The sequence below is a fragment of the Salminus brasiliensis genome, chromosome 14 (genome assembly GCF_030463535.1).
Source record: "Salminus brasiliensis chromosome 14, fSalBra1.hap2, whole genome shotgun sequence".
Classification (NCBI taxonomy): domain Eukaryota; kingdom Metazoa; phylum Chordata; class Actinopteri; order Characiformes; family Bryconidae; genus Salminus; species Salminus brasiliensis.
The window spans coordinates 11784567-11805446 of record NC_132891.1 but is presented as its reverse complement, the minus strand read 5'-3'; the positions used below and the strand labels follow the sequence as shown (position 1 = coordinate 11805446).

At 39.9% G+C, this 20880-nt stretch overlaps 1 protein-coding gene across 1 annotated transcript in view; it reads right to left on the bottom strand.

The window, feature by feature from the left end:
* phc2a (polyhomeotic homolog 2a (Drosophila)) overlaps positions 1-20880 on the bottom strand; it is a 49694-nt gene that overhangs the window by 16362 nt on the left and 12452 nt on the right. Inside the window, exons 2-7 of the mRNA XM_072697120.1 lie at positions 12717-13022; positions 9343-9483; positions 7066-7146; positions 4695-4859; positions 3661-3747; positions 2921-3245 (exon numbers count right to left, since the gene is read on the bottom strand). Coding sequence (XP_072553221.1) covers positions 2921-3245; positions 3661-3747; positions 4695-4859; positions 7066-7146; positions 9343-9483; positions 12717-12902 — 985 coding nt within the window. The 5' untranslated portion in view covers positions 12903-13022. The remainder of the gene's footprint in view (positions 1-2920; positions 3246-3660; positions 3748-4694; positions 4860-7065; positions 7147-9342; positions 9484-12716; positions 13023-20880) is intronic.

Below are 20880 nucleotides of genomic sequence, written 5' to 3'. Positions count from 1 at the left end.
GGTTTCAATGCATAACACTTGATAGTACTTCATTTATAATGCTGTTATGAAGCATTATATTAGCAATATAATATATAAGAAAACGTAATTTTGAAGCATTTTCATTGGTCTATTCATCATGATTTTGATACACAACAACTAGTGGATTTATATAAGGTCAAAAAGTGAAAAACAGCAAAAAGACAATATACTCATCGCTATATGTTCAAAAGGCGGTTGATGGGTGTAGAGTTTTGTGAAAAGTTAGGTTGGTATACTAGCATACAGCCATGTTCACAAGGCCTCATAGGTTCTTCATAACAGTGTTGTATATAGAACTAATGTCACTTATTTAAATAGTCAATACTATGTAATTTACTCATGAAATGAAATAAAATATTGTAAAAAAAACTATATACACTAAATGGTCAAATGTTTGTGGACACCCCTTCTAATGAATGCATTTAGCTACTTGTCTCCATTGCGGACACAGATGTGCAAAGGTACACACAGCCTGACCAGTCTCTGTAGAGAAGTATTGATTCATTTTTGAAAAAGAGTCAAGTTTAAGGGAGTACAAATGAAGGTGCTGTCTATTAACGCTTATGTAGGTACCCTTCAGAACAAGCATTACAGCAGTTCCTGCATTTTTTTACTCCTTCCTGCACCCGTAACTTGGAGAAAATGAGGACAAGGTTAAGGCATCCTCTAAAAGCCTGCGGGTGACAGGACTTGTAGTGTTCCCCTCAAACAGAGCTCAGCATGCCGACAACACAACGAATGGCACACACACACCCACACACACCCACACACACATGCACGAGCATGCACCACAGCAACATATGCTGTGCCTTTTGTGTTTGTGAAACATTGCATGTGTGTCAGAACCAGGCGCACACAAAAAGACTAACTGATTCAGGGCTCAGGTTGGGAATGGAGGCCGTAAAAGGAATGTAAAGTCAAGGTCAGACACAGCACTGTGTTCCACACCAGCTCCAGCTCCCGCAGTGTGAGCACACACAGCACTCACAGGCTTCTCCTTTCCAAAGAGCATGTGGAGGAGTAGCTGTGCATAAGGCCGCGCATCTGTCCCTACTGTAAACGATATCCTAACAGTGCGAGTTGACGGCGCATCTCTCTCTCTCTCTAGCTCTCTTTATTTGTTTCTTTTTCTCTCTCTCGCACATGCACACTTTCTGTCTCTCAATTCTCTCTCTCTCTCTCTCTCTCTCTCTCTCACTCACACTTTCTGTTTCTCAATTCATTCTCTCTCACTCTCTCTCTCGTGCACACACTATCTATTTCTCAATTATCTCTCTCTCATGTACACACACTTTCTTTTTCTCAATTCTCTCTCTCGCATGTGCACACACTGTTTCTCAATTCTCTCTCTCTTTCTCTCTCTCTTTCTCTCTCTCACACACCCCTTCTGTTTCTCTATTCTTTGTCTTCTCTTTCTCTCACTCTCTTTCTTTCTTGCGCCCATAATCTCTCTTCTCTATTGCTTCTCTTTATTTCTTCTCTCCTTTCCTCACTTTCTCTTTCTAGAACTCTTTCCTCCTCTCATCATATTCATTTTCTCTTTTACCCTCTCTCTGTCTATTTGTCTCTTTCTCGCTCTATTTTTCTTTTTCTCACGCTTTGTTTCTCTCTTCATTCTCTCTCTCTCTCCATCTCTTGCACGTTTCATCTCTCTTCTCTATTGTTTCTTTTCATTTCTTCCCTCTTTTCCCTACTTTCTCATGCCAGAACTCTTATTCCCTTTCTCTCTCTCTCTCTTCGCCACTCTCTCTTCTCTCTACTTATCTCTCTCTCTGTTGTTCTTTCCTTTTCTGTTCCTGTCTCCTTTTTTTCTTTCTCCTCCTCTTCTCTCTTTTCTTTCTTCATTTCCTCCCTCCTATCCACACTTTCTCTTTACAGTTCTTTCTCTCTGTCTCTCTCTTCTTTATTCTCTCTTTCTCCCTTCCTGTTCTTCCCTTCTCCTTCTGCTTTCTTGTTCTATCCCTCCCCCCTCAGCCTTTCTCTTTCTCTAGTCCACTCCATCTCCCTCCTCTGTTCCTCTCTCACTCTTTTCCTCTTTTCTCTCCTCTCCCCTGTTCCTTCCCTGCTCTCTCCTTCTCCTCCCCCTCTCTCTCATTCTCAGAGCAGGTGTGTTGTCTTCTAACTGAACGCCTGTTCTGCCCACCATGCCAACCCTGCTGTCAGTCCGATGCTGACGTCCAGCTGCTGCTCTCAGTCTCCACTGTCTGTCCTCCTCCTCTGTCTCTCTCTCTCTCTCTTTCTCCCTGCCACTGTCACACACAGCTAGACATCTAGAACATACCACCTTTTATTAGAACCACAGAGAGGATCAGATTCATCAAGTGAGCATTTCACCAATCCTTCATGAATACCCTGCATTGTTGGCAACCCAGCGCTTACACTATATGTCCAAATGTTTGTGGACAGCCCTTCTAATAAACGCATTCTGCTGCTTTAAGTTGCAACCATTGCTGACACAGTTGCATTGAGCTGTGGAGCAGTGGAACTGGGTTCTCTGGAATGATGGATGGTGCTCCAACCAATACTTCTGGGATGAGCTGGGGAGTTGGTGGTTGGGTGGGGTGGTGATCATCCAACATCTCGAACTCGCTAATGCTCTTGTAGCTAAATGCAATCAAACTCTCACAGCAAAAAAAACTCTTCACAATCTAGTAGAAACCCTTTCCTGGACAGTAGAGACAGTTACTCCAACAAAAGCAGGATCAACTCTTTTTTATTACCCTTGATTTCGGAAGAAACACTGAGAATGAGCAGCTGTCCCAATACTTTAGTCCCTACACTGTATATTTAGCTTCTTTGATAATTGGTCCAGCAGTTTCTGCCTACTGATTTAATCTCCTACCATGTACTGCACCTCCTGCCAAATTACTCACATGCTAAACAAGACCTGATCTCTTACCAGTGTTGATGAGGGGATGGCTGGTCACTGTGGCCATATTGTGGCTCACACTGATTACACGTGCACCAACGTCACCAGCACTGTCATTCGTCTTCCCTGGGTCTGAGGGAGCGTCTGCTGGGTTGGCCTTTGCTCCTGCTGCTGTGGAGCCCTGCGGTCCTTGGGGGCCGAGGCAGGAGCTCTTTAGCTGTGGCCCTGGTTGGCTGGGCAGTGTAAGCGGAGCTGTCCCTCCAGTGCTTTGCTTCACACTCAGACTCTGCAGCTGAGACTGAGTGGAGGATGAAACCACTGCCCCCTGCTGGCTACGGAGCACCAGGTTCTGCATCTGAGAGGTTTCAGAACACAAGACAACAAAACACAGGAACAGTTTATATCGCTGTCATGTGAAAACATGCAGTTTTTTGATAATATGAATCCGGCAGTTGTCGTTTACATTTTGTCAAAATTTCAAAATTTCAAAAATCATGACACTCCACAAATGCTCCAAAATGACTCGGAATAAAATCTTTTTACTTTTGTCCTTCTTATGAAAAAATGCCAGTTACGAGATTTTGTAGATTTTTGTAGAGAGTTTTTGGGCAACAAAAGCAATAAAAATGTCATATATTTATAATATATTTATAAAGCTGTGTATAGTTTATTATTAATGTAAGCCCATTGTATTGAATTACATTGTATTACATTGTATTTCTCGCATTTCTACACTAGGCTGAATCACACTGTGAGTGTGAGTGCAGTACCTGTGTGTTGGCTGTCTGCTGGTTGACCATCTGTGAGGGCACCTCCGGCTGGACGGTGGTGACTGTGGCGGTTGGAGTGAGTATGAGCTGGGGGGACAAAGGAACAGCACGGCCTAGGCTCCTAGCTACTTGCACAAGGTTATTTTGCTGTTCCTGTAAATCATACCAAAAATGACTGTGTGTTTATGACTACCAGAGTCCACCACTCTACCATATATCCTCCACTGCCTGCTGTATTCTAAAGCGTAACAAATGATTTGCTCTTACGGTGGATGAATTGTGTGATTTGGGGGTTCAAACACAACAATTCAGAAACCAATACGTTCATCTTGGAAATACTACATTACATCCAACTACATGAGTAGACTACAGTGTCCCTATTAAAGCTATTTAGGTCTAGCCATGCCATAAAGACACAAATGGAAACTGATGAGGTTTCACTTTGCACCCTGGCGTTACCCAGAGAGTTCCTTCTCGCCATTGAATACTCCATTAAGTATCTTTTCTAAAGAGAATGGAGGATTTGCCAACAAAAATGTTTGAGATTTGACACCTCTGGTCTCATTTGTTTTGTAAAATAACTGCTGCCATGGCAAAGCTGAAAGCCAAGGCCACAAGAAAGCGCAGCTTCCAGCTATAAATGTGGTGTGCATGGTGGCCCAGCCAAGGAACAGGGAGGCCCAGGGAGATTTCCACTTGTGGTCCTTCTATTTCTACACCAAGAGTGCCAAATAACTACTGCCGTCTAATATGTGAATGGAAAAACCAAAACACTCACTCAGACGCTAATCGCTGAGGGTTAACCAGAAAAAACAACAGCAAACATCTCGACTTCTACTCGTTTCTAACCACATATAAAAGAGGTTTACACTGGAATGTTGGAGCTGTTTTCACTACATGGATATTTGGACTTACTTCAGAAAGACACACGGTATAACCTCAATCTGTGGGCCTGGATTTGTCATAATTACACTGACAGTTTAACAGTGTTTATTTATGAGTGTTGTGGTGTGTATGTGTGGGTATCACCCTACCATCTGTGCACGCAGATACATCTGTGCTTGGCTGGCAGTCAGAGTTGGGGTGGAGGAGTTCCCCAGAAGCACGGCCTGCTGGGTTATGCTGACCGGAGAGGACGTCACCCCCTGACCTCTGCTGATCAGCTGGGCTGCTGCCGCAGTAGAGCTGGCCAACTTAATCTGGATGAAAAACAGGAGTGGAGGTTCAGAGTTTGAAGACGGACTAAGATGAACTCAAATACAGAACTTTTGCACTTTAAAGTTCTTGTACAGATAAAATACCCATAAATATGCTTTTACAAAGGCAGGACATTAATATGAACTTCTAAACAATAAAAGATTATTTAAAAAAAAAAAATAAATGACACTATTGCATCAAACTATACAACTCCTGATCACAAAGGGCTGTGGTGTCAGTCGGATTCAAACCTATGATCTCTGGTCTCCTGACTAGCAGAAAAAATGCAAGAAATGCAAGAACTTCCATTTTCTCAGAGCAATGTTTGTATGTCATGTAATTTCACAACTTTATAGTAGCTTAACAGTTTAACTGCCTGCTTATCAAGTGTGAGGAGATCATGAGCTCAAATCCCAGCAAGGGCTCAGCATTCCACAGTCAAAAGCCTACCAGTATGGGAACATTATGTGATGGGTAGTACCAATTTACAGATTGGAACTAAAAATCCTACAAAATATTTCATCAGTTTCAGCTGCAGCTCATATACTAATGTTTGAGGCTCAACTTAGTATGTAACTAAGAAATGTGATTGAGAAAAATGTTTGAGTAAACTAAGTTGAGTTAACTCCGAAAACACTCCGTAATCAGTTACCTTATCATTTTAAGTTATTCTGCTTTTACAGTTTTTTACCATTTTTGGATTAATTTGCTAATTAATATTCAGATTAAGAAGCTATTTTGAAAATTGTGTTGCCCGCATGAGAAGTCTCAAGAGACAACAAAAATAGCTCCATAAAATGAAGCATTATTCCCTGCTCTGATACTCGTCAATAGTAGGTTGTATTTGTTCATATATTCGTTCTTCACTATGAGGTAACCCACATGGAATTCTGCAGTAATGAAAAATGTCAAATAAATCAAAACTGAAGGAAGAGATTGGAGACCACCACATCTTGATTTTTTTATGCAAGAGCTTGGGTCCTTCTGAGATTTGTCCCTGCAAAATTGGGGGGTGGGGTTTCTTGCCACAGTACATTCAGATTGGGGTCAGGACAGCAGACTGTTCTGCTGCTTTGTCATGTCATGTCAGGGTGACCACTTGGTAGCTCATTGTTTTTGCAGAGGAGACTTACTGGAGCCGCTCATGGTCGCCTGTCAGCTGATTTACTTAATTTATATATAATTTGCATAAGAGTATAATTGTTATGGGAGTGGAGAGAGGCTGGGTTTTATGCAGCAGAATTTTTATAATGGCAATAAACTCATTCATAAGCATCAATACATTTTAGGTACTTCATCTGAAACCTTTATATGACACAGTCATTCATTCAGTATGAATTGTTTTCACATGTAGCTTGTTAAAAAAGTGGATACATTATTTAAAAAGTGCAGATTTTAAACTTTCAATCAACAGTAACTTTCCAAATAGAAAAGTCAATTTCTGTTTTTTTGTATTTATTATAAGCTATATAACAGAATTGAAAGGTTAATGTATTTGTTTTTATTATTTGTATTTATTATAGATTATATATCTGAATTAAATGAAAAAGTGATGTTCTTATTTTTCATTATTTGCATTTGTTGTAAATTAAGTAATTTAATTGAATGAAAAGTTGATGTTATATTAATGTTTATTATTTGTATTTATTATAAATGATATAACTGAATTTAATGAAAAGTTGATGTATTTATTTAGAATTTATTCTGAATTATATAACTGAACTGAATGAAAAGTTGATGTTGAATTTGTTTTTATTATTTGTATTTATTCTGAATTAAATAACTAAATTTAATGAAATGTTTATGTATTTATTATTAATTTATTACAAATTATATTATTGATTTGAATTAAAAGTTAATATATTAATGTTTATTATTTGTATTAATTATGAATTATATAACTGAATTGGATGAATAGGTTGCTGTATATGTTTTTATTATTTGTATTTATTATAAATCATACAACTGAATTTAAAGAACAGTTGATGTTTTGCATACAGTCTTGTCTACATTTGTTTTGCTCAAATTTTTAAAAAAATTGGCACTACTTAAGGTTAGGCGTAAAGACTTATTCTTGCCATACAAAGAACACTAGAATATGCTGAGCTTGCGTGGATGAAAGTTACAGATTAGTAAACTAGAATGAGATTTACAGTCATTTGTTCCACAGAAGCGGACGCTTAATGAGTGAGGTTTTATAAAGCTTACTGTGGTTTGGGAGGATACAGCCTGCTGAGATGCTGTCCCGGGTTGAATGCAGTTCTGCTGTCTGCCTGCCACAATGCTGGCCTGGATGGGGGGGGTCACAAGTCAAATCCAGCACTCATTAATCAACAGTAAAATGTTCTCCACATATAAAGACACTACACACAATATAAGCCACTATGGCAGGAAACAGACCCCCCCCCTCACAACCCAGCTCCACAGTCTGACACTTAAATACAACATATTAGACCAAAAGGCTTATTTTAATGATGTTGTGAAATGTTCACTATGTAAAACTACTGACCCGATAAACCCACACACCTGCATAGCCACTAGAAATGGCATTGCAAATAATGAATGTGTGGAGGTGTCTGTGGCACCAACTGTGTTTGAGGAGTTTCTGGATGAGGTAGATGTAAAATGATTCCTCTACGGTTTGCAAATAGGGGTTCTTGCATTAGACTCAGGCTACCCAAGTGTGGTTTGGCTAACAATAGTGAGATTTTATGAAACTATGAAACTTAAAAAATCTAAATAAGGCTTTAAGAGGTACTCTGAAAGTGATAAAGGTCCATAGATCTCCCAGGAAGATGGAAATATGTCAAGATCAGGTCACATATAAAGGGGGAATTCTACTATTTTCTTGGTTTGATGTGAAATGATGAGAAGCATGAAGCAGACAACATTGGTGATAGGAACCAAGGGTCACTTTATCTATAAATACAGCCATTTTGTTTACTATAAATACATACTATATGACCAGTGAACCTACATGTGCCTTCAGAGTTTTATGTATATGTATTTGTAATGCTGATGATGTTAAAACAGTCATAAATACAAAATAAATGTTTTCTGCTTTCCCTTACCATACCCTGTATACTGCTATACAGTGAATGTTTTAGGTCAAAATCTTACTGGAAAAAAACATATATAATATATTGTAAAACACTCTCAGTCTTCAGTCTCAGTGGTGTAACTTTTCTCCTTTTACCTTCTTCGAGTAAATGGCCACCCAGCCCGACCTGCTGGAAGATTGCCCGCTGAGGTCCCTTCTACCTGCGTCTAACCAGCTGCCACCTACCAGTCCGGCCAGCGGGTCCCCCCCAACCCGCCACGACCCATGGCTCACCCGCCTGCCGCTGCTGCCTGTTTGGTGGCCGTGCTGAAACCTAGATGGACTAGTGTCTGTCTGACACTATTAATATCACCACTATCAACTTTCTGTTGTATCTGCTTTGGTAATTTTTATCATTAATGTTTAAATAGTCTGGCCAGAGGAGGATGGGTCCCCCTTGTGAGTCTTGGTTCCTCCCAAGGTTTCTTCCTCCAGCTCTGAGGGAGTTTTTTTTCTTGCCACTGTCGCCGTTGGCTTGCTCACGGAGGTCTTTGAACCTTCATGTTATTTCGTCTTTCTTCTCTGTCTCTGTCCTTTATTAAGTACTAATTATGTAAAGCTGCTTTGTGACAACAGTTGTAAAAAGCGCTATACAAATAAATTTGACTTGACTTGACGTGTATCTGTAGACTGAGAGCATTTCAAGCTTTTAGAGGCATTTCACATCAAACCAGTCTTAGTTACTTTTTTCTATCTTACCCATTAAATAAAGCTAAAGTTTAATGAACATTGGTGGAATTCCTCTTTAATCATTACAGGAATATAATCTTGCCCATTTTCTTTTTTAAATAATAGTTTGTTTGTTGAATTTTCCCCTTTCGGTACTACCAATTAACGCACCCGTTCATAGCTCCCTCCCCAGCGCTAGCAATGCTCTCGACACTAGGAGGTTAAGGACTTAACACAAGCAGCGCCATCCACTCACCCAGAGAGAGCACAGACAATTATGCTATCTCTGACTCCAGCCATGGATGGCAAAGCTGCATTTCTCGGGATTCAAACCTGCTTATATATTCTTATTTTTTATTGCGAATTCAACAGCATTTTTGCAAGTTAGATATTTATAGTTATATATCTGCCCTTACAGTGAACCTACAATATGCATTATTATTGTATTTTAATTATTATTGCTAGTAGCACTCCTGAATGTCCTACAGTGGGGTCCTAAGGCCTTAAGTAATTAGTCATTTCTAGCATATTTCGTTTCATTGGAGTTTCAGGGACAAGGCTGATCAACATGCAGAAAAGAAAGGTGTGAACGAGCTCATCAACTCTGAGAACCCATGAAATCCGTGGTTCTAAGTAATTGTAAGCACTTCTGAAATCTCTGACACAACAGTATGGAATACGCTAACAGAGTGTGTGTGTGGGCATGTGTGTCAGACCTGTTGCACTGCAGCCAGGCTCAGGTGCTGCTGCTGGAGGGCTGCGGTCTGCAGCATGAGGTGCTGCTGTTGGGCTGCGTACATCTGCTGCAGGTACTGAGCTGCTGTACTCGGCTGCCTGTGCAGAGCCTGCTGGATCACCTGAGAGAGTGACAAAACAGACAGAGAGAGTCACACACCACTGTAAATATATTAATCACATTCCTTTATATACTATATGTAAATGTATATGTATGTTTATTGTTATTATTTATTTATTTATTTTCTTTCTTCTTCATAAATTTTAACATTTTTAAATATAGCATTCAATTATTCAGTTTGGCAACAGTTGTTATTTACAATTCTGTCTAACAACACTATGCTGATAACGAGGGCCCAGTTTCCCATAAGCATCTGAAGATCATCTAACCTGCTAGAGAGAGAGCTCAATGTGAGGCTCGCTCAACCATTTAAGAATCATCTTTGTGCTAAGATGCTTTAAGGAAAGCCAGTCCAGACAGACAGCGCTCCAAGCATCTCCAAAACGACAGCTGTAAATTTGATGCACACTACTATAAAACCTGTAAATCCTGTATATGGTCTATTCATCATTGAATATTCACCCAATACACGCAGCAGCTCAGGTCAAATAAATAATAATTAATACATACAATTAGAAAGTTCTTATATAGCAGCAATAATGTTTAATGTGTATGCCAGAGTACCAAAGGTTAAAAGGTCCCCCAAGAGTAGTTTATTACACTGACACTACAGTGCACTGTCGAGCGTCTTTTCTTTGTCCCTAGAATGTGATCAATCAATGTTTCCATGAAAAGCACCTTGTCAGGCTTAGGAAATGCCTTCCTTGTGGGAGAGCTCAGAGCTGAAACAATAAACTTCAGACACTTAGAGTCCTCAACTGCAGAGCTGGACGCCACAGAGTGGCATGAGAGGTCACTGCCATCCATCATAGCAGATAATCAGTCAGAGCGGAGACAGCTCGACTGCTCTAGCCCAAACCCCAGAAGAGCCTGGGGAGCTCTCAGCAGCCTGGACGAGTGAACACGACTGGCTGTTACAGCTGTGGAGAACCTTGTTTTTCATTTTAACAGGAAGTGCTGCTTCCACTGCCACTACATCTGCTTCTACTACCAGTAATAACAATATTAAGAAACCTTGTTAAAGGTTACAGTAAAAAGCGCTTTTCATCGATGTAATAGTGCTTCACAGAGGTATCACAAAGTTACAAGGAGATGGTAGAGTAAGTACAGAGCTTGTTTACAGTAACAGTAGCACAGGAATTGTAAAACCGTGATAACAGGCCTCAACATCATGTTCTGTTCTATGTGTGCAGTATTAACCAATTGCTAGATTCCTTTTGTTGTAGGTACTGCCTAATGATCCTATTTTAATGGTCGAAAGACCTGCAGGCAGGCCTAATTTCACTGCCTCTGGTGTTTTTTGGGAACAGTGGAAAGAAACATAATTGAAAAAAAAAATCAGAACAGAGAAGCCTATAAAATGTTATACACTTTTTTTAAAACAAAAGCTAATTTTAACCAAACTTCCTCAAATCAGTATTAGCTCAAACACTCCTACACCTCCAAACCGCATCCAACAGCCATAAAACAACAGTCCGTCCTGAGGTGTCCCCCTCCATCTAACAATGACTATCATCACAATTAGGATAAAGAGCTAAAGCCTTGTCCGTCAACAAGTGGAACATCTCACCGACCTAGGATGTCTATCTGAGGTCCTCCACACGGCGCTAACAGAATGAAGAGCCACTGTTATAAATCCGACTGGACCAACCTCAATGCTCTACGGAGTCTTCAGGAGCCAGTTCAGTGCGTCCTACAGTCAGCTTGGCAGCACAATGAAGGGTAAAGTCGGTCTGAGAGAAGCTTGTGCTTGTTCACTTATCCAAGCCTCACACACATCTGAGGGTCTCACGCATATTTAGCAAAATGAGGAACCCTGCCCTTTCTGTGATTGGTCTGCCATGGGATGGCCCACCCTCCTTATAGCGAGCCAGCTTTTGCAGAGTGAGCATGCAGTGGTTTTCGGGACTTCTAAGATGTCCAAACTGCAGGTTTCTTACTCACAAAAAGTTTTGTGTAAAAATAGCAATAAATGATATTATAATAATGATAAGAAATTAATGAATGAGAGATAAGTATACCCAATGACAAAAAAATTCTAATTAAGAATAATTAAAATTATGCTCTTGTTCACATTATGATTTGTGCATTATTTATTTGACTAAATTCAGTAGCTTATCTATGGCTTATGTCAGCTGCTAGGACAATCCATGAAGAGTATGGGTTTGTTTCATTAGAAAAACTCCTTGTGGTTTCCCGCCTTTAGAGGGCAGTAGAGGAACATGCAACTGAGTGAATCATTATGAGATCTCTAGTGTGTCCCAATTCGAGGGGTTGCATCCTATGGAGGCTGTATATAAAGGCAGACTGTGTTACAGTAGCCTAGTAGGCTGTTCCATTCCAAAATCTCCTTCGTATGTGGCGTCACATGGTAACAAAGGATCTGACAGGTGGATCTTTTGCCCTATTTTGTGAATATATATGCATATAACTTTACAATTAAGGATGTCTAAACTAAAGATAAACTACAAAATTGGGAGTTTTGTTTGGTTTTGTGACAGCAGTGCTGCAATGCAAATAATAAATCCAGTGTAGAGCAAACTATCTCATTTCGTTTCGGCCAAATGAATGAGTAAGATTGCACTGATATGGAAATTCTATCCAATATTCAGTATTGTTTTCTAATCCAATCTAATTTTAGTATTTACCTGTCGAGGCTCATTAATAAACATTTATAAAGTGCAGACATTAGGTTACAAATGCCGTAATATGAAAAGTTATATTCGGTTATATTAATGCCATTTGGCTTACACTCTTATCCCATGACTCACAGGTAAGAGAAAACATGTTAGGAGTCTTGTCCAAAGACCCTTACTGGTGTATATGGTAATAATGTGGTAAATCAAACCCTTGTCTGCTACAGGGAAGGCAGTGTTACCCACGCCATATGATCAAATAGGCTTATGATCAAAAAGGTTTGAAATTTCAATTAAATCTAAACACCAGCACATCATTTCTTTAAACAGTCCCCTGCTGATTCCAATCTGATCTGAAAAATCAACATTTCCTCAGCTTTACTAACCACTTAAGATGAATCTGTCCTCAAAAAGAAGCACCTCAAAGAATTACAGAATTAAAACGTCCTGTGCTTCAATTTCCTTTAAAAGTTAAAAACTGGCCATGTAAAAAAACTTATTTCTAATTCAGATACACCACAAACACACCAAAGCCCAACCTCATGCTCTTCTTATAATGTGCAACATCCTACCGGAACATAAGCATGGTACACTCTACCTGTACTGTCTGCCTGTCCGGGATTCCTCCATACACCGATATCTGGGAGAGGGTTTGCTGCCGGTTGAGGGCAGCAGTGCTGGCATTGCTGTGGCTGGTGCTGTTGCTGTTGCTGGTGAAGCTGGAGGTGGTGCTGGGGGCAGCAGTGCCAGGGCTGGAGCTCACTGAGCCCAGCTCCCTCTCCATGGCAACCCTCCGTCCTGCGGGACACGATCCACTGCTACTGCTGCTCTAATGTTCTGTCCTGTCTTCACCTGTCTTCACAGAATCAGCCACATCGAGTGGAGTGATGCTTCAGGAGAAGAGCTGCAGGAAACATCATCACATTCATAAATGCAGAATCCTCCTTAAAATCATCACATTAGGGGCGCCTCTCTACAGTCCTGGAGATGTACCAGCAAGGAGAGCTGCAACACTTGACTGAGCGGTTTAGATCAAAGTTCGAACTAAAGGCTGCAGTTTGGTAGATCTCCAGCACTAGCAAGAGCAAACCAACCTAAATGTCTGAGGTTTAGATAAGACAGTCCTCAGACCTCCAGAATCCTCTTTAACCATGTTTGGATCTTCTGCAGTTGATGTGCTAAATCTGATTCTACTTTTAGACAGTGTAAGCAGTAATAATGTGGGGTGTCATAACCTTTTCCTCGCAAGAAATGCACATTTCTATTAATAACATTTTACAGATTATTAAAAAACATTGTATGTTGTATGTGTTGTATGTGTTAGGTATTATTACCTCCATCTCCTGTTAAAAAAAGATCCATTATTTTCCATATGTTTAAATATGTTAAAAAAGACAACGGTTTCATGGGGTGACCACATTTTTTCCATATGACTGTATAATACACTTCTTGAGAAGTTTGTTTCAGTGGCCACTTCAGACTAAATGGTTGTTGTAAATGGTTGTTAACATACCTACTTGTATCCTATAGTGGTGAGATAGAGATAGACTACAAAAACTCTCTTCTGATGATGATCTTGAAGGAACAACAAAAAAACTACAAAAAATTAAATAAAAAAAACAAAGTGTTTTGGGGGGGTGGGCTGTTTTTCTGCTAGACAGCTAATTCAGATTTCAGTTAAATTCAACCTTTATTTAAATTTAGAGTACATTGAGGGTGACCCTCATTTACAATGGTAGCCGAGGCAATATATAAAATATTTGTAACTTGGATAGTTAATAGTTAATAGATATAAAACAAAAGATAAATTATAATAGTTAAATCTAATAGTAGAATTGTAATTTCTAAGAGCAAAAACATAGGTAATACATATATGAATAAATAACTAAATAAATAAATTAATGAATGAATAAATGGGTGGAAACATAAAGCGAGGAACTACAGTAACAAAAAATAATGATTAGGAAAAATAAAATAAAAATGGTCAAAGAAAGTCAATGAAGGATAAAAAGACTAAAACATAAGGAGGTCAGACTGTGCACAAGGAGGTCAAAAAGCAGAGGTTTTGCTAGAAAGCTAAACATCACTTTGACTTTTGCCTTTACGATTTGTTTATAACCAATGGCGGTTTCTTATGGTCAAATTATAATTTCGTAGTGCATGCTGGGTATTGTAGTGCGAGAACAGCAATAGATGAAAACCACCAAACAAAAAACAAAAATCACAAATTCTGTCAAACTGATAAGACTAAGGGGTGGAATGCCACACTACAGAATCAGATATTAAATTAAGATGTAAAAAGTTTTTAATGGTCCGGGTGGACTGGTGTTCACTATATACCTTCTAAACCTGGCAATTAGCAGATGAGTTAAAGCAGGTGTGTTTGAGAAAGGAAATCACCAACTGTGCACCAACACTGGCCTAGCAGGACCAGAAATGAATACTCCTGACCTAGAGTGTTTTTTCTGCTTTGTGCTTGTTCAAGCTGTGCCCTGGGGAGCTGCATTAAAGCCCAGCGATGGTGTTAATACCGCAGCCATGTCACGTCCTAGCCCCTTGTCTCACGCTTTGCCTGCAGCTGCCAATAAAAGGAAACTTGAGCAATATGAATCACAAGAGTCCATCACCTCAGAATCACTGCATACACACAATGAACGGAGTGATAAAAAGCAAAGAGGCATTTATATTCCTGTCCGTACTGGTTCTCACTGGCCCCTTGGGTGTTTCAATGTGATGTTCTGTACTTCGCAATCTGCACACCTATTCCAAAATCAAGCTGAGGTACGTCATACGTCATGTTCTAATTCAATGGTGAACAGTAACGAAGTACCTGCACTTCATTATGGTAATAAAGTACTTTAATATTTGAAACTTAATAGTGCCTATAAAAAAGTATTATGTCAAAGTAAATCTGATGTCTACAAATAAATGTCAATTAAATTAAAATATATAATGTAAAATAAGTGACTGCATAAATGTTCACCACTTTCAAAGTGACTGATAGAGACACAGGCAATTGGTGCTAGCGGTCTGCCAAATAGTGAAATGGAGACTGCTTGTGTGAGTGCAGTGAATGTGTCTTTAGATGATTGTAGCATGTCTGGAAGTGGAAGGTCCAGTCACTGGTTAATCAGTATTCCTGGCTACAAATACACCATGAAGACAAATGAACACCGTCCATGCAATACCTCCACACCAGCTTCTAAGGTGGACTGAGGAGTGTAAAGAATACAACCCACCCGCACACACCTGCACAAAAGCAGCCCCAGCACCAGCAATACACTTTGATGTGCCAGAACATCAGAATATCCCTAGTTTGTGCCAGAATATCCCTAGTTTGAACTCACTTTAAGAAGCTACAAAATGTTTAATGATATAATATTTTTTTTCTTCATAAACTGAGCAGTTGATTCCACATTGATTATGAGTACAGGTATATCACTTATTATAAATTAATAGTGTCTAGCTGATCATTCCTGATCTGAACACCTGTTCATTTATAGTTTTTTTTTCAGTTTAGTCAAATGTCACACTACTGTTTTGCTGGTGGTGTTTGTCAATTCCAACATGTTCAAAGAAATATGTATATATGTATAAAAATAAGTTATAGATATCATCAAGTCATGGTGATAAATTGTTTGCCATATTCACTCACCCTTACCCTTAAAATCACATCTAACAGCCATCACAAGTGAGCCTACCAAACCAAATCCAATCAGAGACATGCACTCTACTCACATGGTCAGGAGTGTAGCTGTCTCAGCAGCGAGGCAGCCTTTCTTGCATCCACTCACTGGCCACAGGGGATCGCTTATGGCCAGTAAAACCCATTCGCCCATTCCCCTTAGCCCCTGAACTCCTCCTATTACAAGTGACTGAGACCCAGCGCAACCATTAAACAAACACACTTCAAAGGCCAGCCTGGGTGCTGGAAGGGGAAAAAGGAGGTGGGGTGGGCTGCTAAAGGTTCTTTTCAAGGAAAAAAGGGGGTTGGTGGGTAGAGCAGAACAAGTAGACCCCCTTTCCTTTACCCACTGTAGGAACAGCTACACTAACAAGAGGTGCATCCTGTAACTAGCATGCAGCCAAATGGGAGTGAACATGTGCTCATGTGAGACAGTACACATGCTAGAACGTGTCCATATCATGCATGGGCCCAAAAAAATCCCATGACCTCATACAAGCCAAAACCTTCAGACCTCTTTATGAAGAATATTCGGGTATTTTTTAATACAGAACTGACATCCCAAAAACTAATGCACACACAGAGAATATAGTGAGATCCTGGGGATGCTCCTCCTCATACTACTTCGTCATGCTTTCATATTTTTTCAATGATGTAATGGAAAGGCTTCCCACACATTCTGTCCACAGATCATCAGTAATAGTTTTACTTCTCCACACATTTCTCACTGGGCAAACATGTACAGCCATGTCATCAACTCAATTTTTTTCCATAAAACACTCTGGACACATGCTCTAGGCCCTGGGCACCTTTGGGGGCTGCTTACCCCCTCACTAAATACCAAAAATATTACTACTAACAATAACATTAAAAGCTTATAGACATATCTATAAGTAGTGTATAGTGGCGTAATGGTACAGACTTCATGATTTGGTTTACACCAGGGTCCGGACCTCATTGTTCGGAATGAGTTTTGTACAATGAGTACAAAAGCAACCCTAAAAACCCCTAAATGCATGGGGCTAGGTTTCTTTTCATTAGTTGTGAACATAGTCAAGCAAATTACACTATGTTTCACTTACTGTGTTGTATAGTTATATAGCCTTTAGGGTATTAAGCAGTAAAATAAACAGCATACCCCTTAAAATTCATATTTTTATATAAGGCTCATTAAAAACAAAAGCTGGTACGTCACAACTGGCTATATCACTGAAAAACATGTTTCATGCTATGCTATTTCAATTTGTTTCATATAGGCTGTATTTAAACATTTCACCCCATTCTAGATTTTTAATGTTTGTTAACAACATGCCCCCCCCCCCCCCCCCCCCCGACAGGCCGAAAGGGTTATTACAAACTTCTATTACCAAAACACAGCCAGACCAGTTCGTACAGAAGTCCCTGTAGTTACTGAATAATATGCCTTAGTGTGTAATAAGTCTTTCTGTGTTAAGGGGTTAAAGAAAACACAGAGGAAGGCACCCTTGCCGATTTACAAGAAGCAGGTGGGTTTACTAGGTCCTGTGTGTCATTTGCACTCCCAGAGACAGCAATCAGCTTGAGATAAGCTTAGGATGGCATGGTGACTATCAGCCTGATCTCACAGTGAAAACGTCCACATCGATTGTCTGGTAAAACGACCTACTGCTTTCTCCAAAGGAGACGCAACCGCAAGGAAAAACTACAAAAATGTCCAAGCTAATTTAATAAGCCTAATCTACATCTAAACCCTACCTTAACCTACACCTTAATCTACACCTAAACCTAACCTTAACCTTCACCTTAACCACAGTGAAATGATGTCTCCAGTGATGTCGGCCCATTTGATTATTTTTTAAGCTCCAAAAAGCTCCTAAACAGTCGGATTGTCTCCAGCATTATCTCCCAGCGCTGTTTTTAGAATTCTTCTTCGAGTCCATGACAGACAGTTTGTGAATGTGTTTAAGTACATTCTGCTCAACAGTGCTACTAGTGGACTATTAGAAAAACATCCAAATATGACTTAGTCATAGTCTTAGTCAAAGATTTTGTTACAGATTTTTTCACCTAATTTTTCACCCCCATCCCATGCAATGTTCCCGACACTGGCAGGGTGAAGACCGACACATGCCTCCTCCGACACAATTGCAGCCAACCATCCAGCGCCAGCCACTGCTGCTGATGCAACTCCATTGATCCATTGGCCAGCAGATGCCAGTGATGTGGGGAGATGTGGGGAGAAAGTGGCATCTACCTACCCTGGAGAAAGCAAGGCCATTTGGCCTTGGCTAGCAGCATGACCAGAATTCAAACCAACAATCCTCTGGTCTTAGTGACCGCGCCTTATTCTGCTGGACCACTCTTTGTCTTCAATGAAAAAAAGGCCTATATAGAGAGATGTGTGAGATCATGTTGTAATCTAGGCTACCATGTATTCTCCGTACAACAGCCTGCTCAAATACATTTACCATTTCTAGTCGTTTGGGTAATGACTCATGACTGTAAGTAATTCAATGGTGTCCTTTTTCGATAGAGATCTGTTGAGTTCCACCCATTCGTCCATCGCTTTATTTTAGTTTATGAGGAGTTTTGCTGCTAAAGAAGGAGAGGAGGTATGGTCTGTCCTTATTGTGGACTTGCTTGTTTTTTTTGTTTTTTTTTTACACTTAATATAATCAGCACTGAAAGGAGTACTTCATGTTCTCTAGTCTGATGAATGTACTGTTCGTTGCCTGTGCGTATAAAACTTGAGAGGCTTGTACTCAACAATATGATACATTGTTACACTCCTAACAGACAGATAATAGATAATAGAACTGATAGATCTCCAAATCTGTCCCCAAACCTCGCTGTACTGCTGCATCTAAGTACTTTTGTTCGATTGCTAGAACAGGAGCATATAAGGTCATAAAATTTAATTAGTAGGAATTTACAGAAGCTATTAAATATGAAATATTTCAAGGACACACTAATTCTCTTTCTTCTTAAAAAGTGTCTCCCACTCACTATTTTGCTTTTACTCTTTCACTCCCCCTGTCTGTCTCCCTTCTGCTTTATTATTTTGCTGCCTGGCTGGCGGGCTCTTTACTTTGCCCATTAACCCACTCCATTTGCTTTCTAGTAGTGGTATAGTGGCCTCTATAGCAACTGAATGTAAAGGACGTGTTTTTGGGGTTTGGAAATCCTGTAAACAGCTGTCACCACTGAATCTAATTGTTTATTTAAGTCACACGACTGAGGGTAGCAGCAAACAATGCAATGTAATTCTTTCACAGTGAGTTAGTGGTAGTTGCCAAAGTTTCAGGGCTGGAGAGGTGCTAAAGCAGAGATGGGTTATTGGCCTAGACCACATCAAACAGTCCAGCCTACTCTCCCTCAGGGTGAACTGACACCAGATGGATGAGACATCCAATCTGTGCCTGTCTGGACAGGCAAGTGCTGCATTCAGTCCACCAACCAGCCACCACCAGGAGAATCTCACACACACGCACATGGCTATTATAACTGACTAATAACTGACCATCTACCTTGTTTCTGAGCAGACCACACAGTGAGCTACTGAACAGGTGACATGGTTTATTTTAGGATCAACAGCGGGGAAGCTTCACACACTTCTATTAATTTCATTTCTAAGGATTAAAAAACACACGTCTTTAATTTTACAACATGCTGGCATTTAAACAGGGCAGAGTTACAGGACTAGTCTTGTTTCGGGTTGGCAACAAAAGTCTAAAAACTAACAATCCAATCCAAACATCAGGAAACATCTGGATTTTACTTTTAGTGGTATCTGGGTAGATTCAACTTAACAAGCTCTCCAATTTGTTGGGACTTTACTGGTTGAACTGAAGTCCTATCAAGATAACCATTATGTAACCATCAATGAGTGGGGCCAATTTAGTCACAAAATGTCACTCTAGGCCTACATTTACAGCCTAACCAGAATTCATTCAATTCACTCAGCTCTGCTTTACACACATACAACACATCCTGCAACATACAAGGTAAAATACAGTGTTGTAGACATGCATAAACCTTGTATCTTCATTTCTGGCAGTTGTTCTATACATGGTGTCAAAATGTCATGATGAATGGACCAATAGAAATGCTCCAGAATGACCTGGAATAAAATTATTTTACACTGACTTCCACTGGAAATTGAGAAGATTTTCTCCTTCTCCTGTGAAGTTTTGGTGATCTAATGTTTTTTGATGACAGTGATGACAGATTAATGTTTGTTAAAAGCTTTAAAGCAACATTATGCAATTGTTTTTACGCAGGCTCCCCCTACAGTTGTGGAGTGTAGCTCACTTCTTTTCCACAGTCATAAATACAGATCATGATATGAGCACCTCGTCTACTATGTATTGACAGGGTGAGAGATACAGAACCGGCTTTAAAGTTAAGGAACCATGTGGACTAGAGTAACATTACAGTATTTTACACCAATGTGAGAGGGCCTGTGCAGCTCCACCATAATTCCCATAGTGCAGGAGTAGCGTTATGGCTCAGAGTGGCAATGACAGAGACACCATTATCCCTATTACAGTTAAAATGTTTGATTTTAAGGTACCAATGCTACATCATGTTGCTTTAAATCAAACATAGGATGCCTTTTTAGAATTAGTGAGTGTCAGATTAATCTAGAATGGCCATAAACTGTTCATGCATTGCCATTAGCTTAGGGCTATAATACTACTACAACGCTGTTAGTATTATTTTCTTATTGTACATACACTTTTGGGACACCTGATCATTTGTTGTTTCTTGTGAAATAAAGAGTTTATTTACTGTAACTGTCTTTACTGTCCAGAGAGGCTTACTACTAGATTTTGAAGCATCGCTGTGAGATTCTGGTTGCATTTAGGGGCAAGAGGATTAGTGAGGTCAGGACGTTGAATGATCACCACCCCACATCATTCCAAACTATCCATATTGGATGAAGCATCATCATCATTCTGGAGAACTCAGTGCTTGGGGGCTTTATACCCCTCTAGCCCATGTTTGGCATTAGACAGGGTGCCAATAGGTTCATGTTTATCTGCTCTAGAGAATCATACTCTTTTGACAATACTTCCATACAGGGACCAGACAAGCT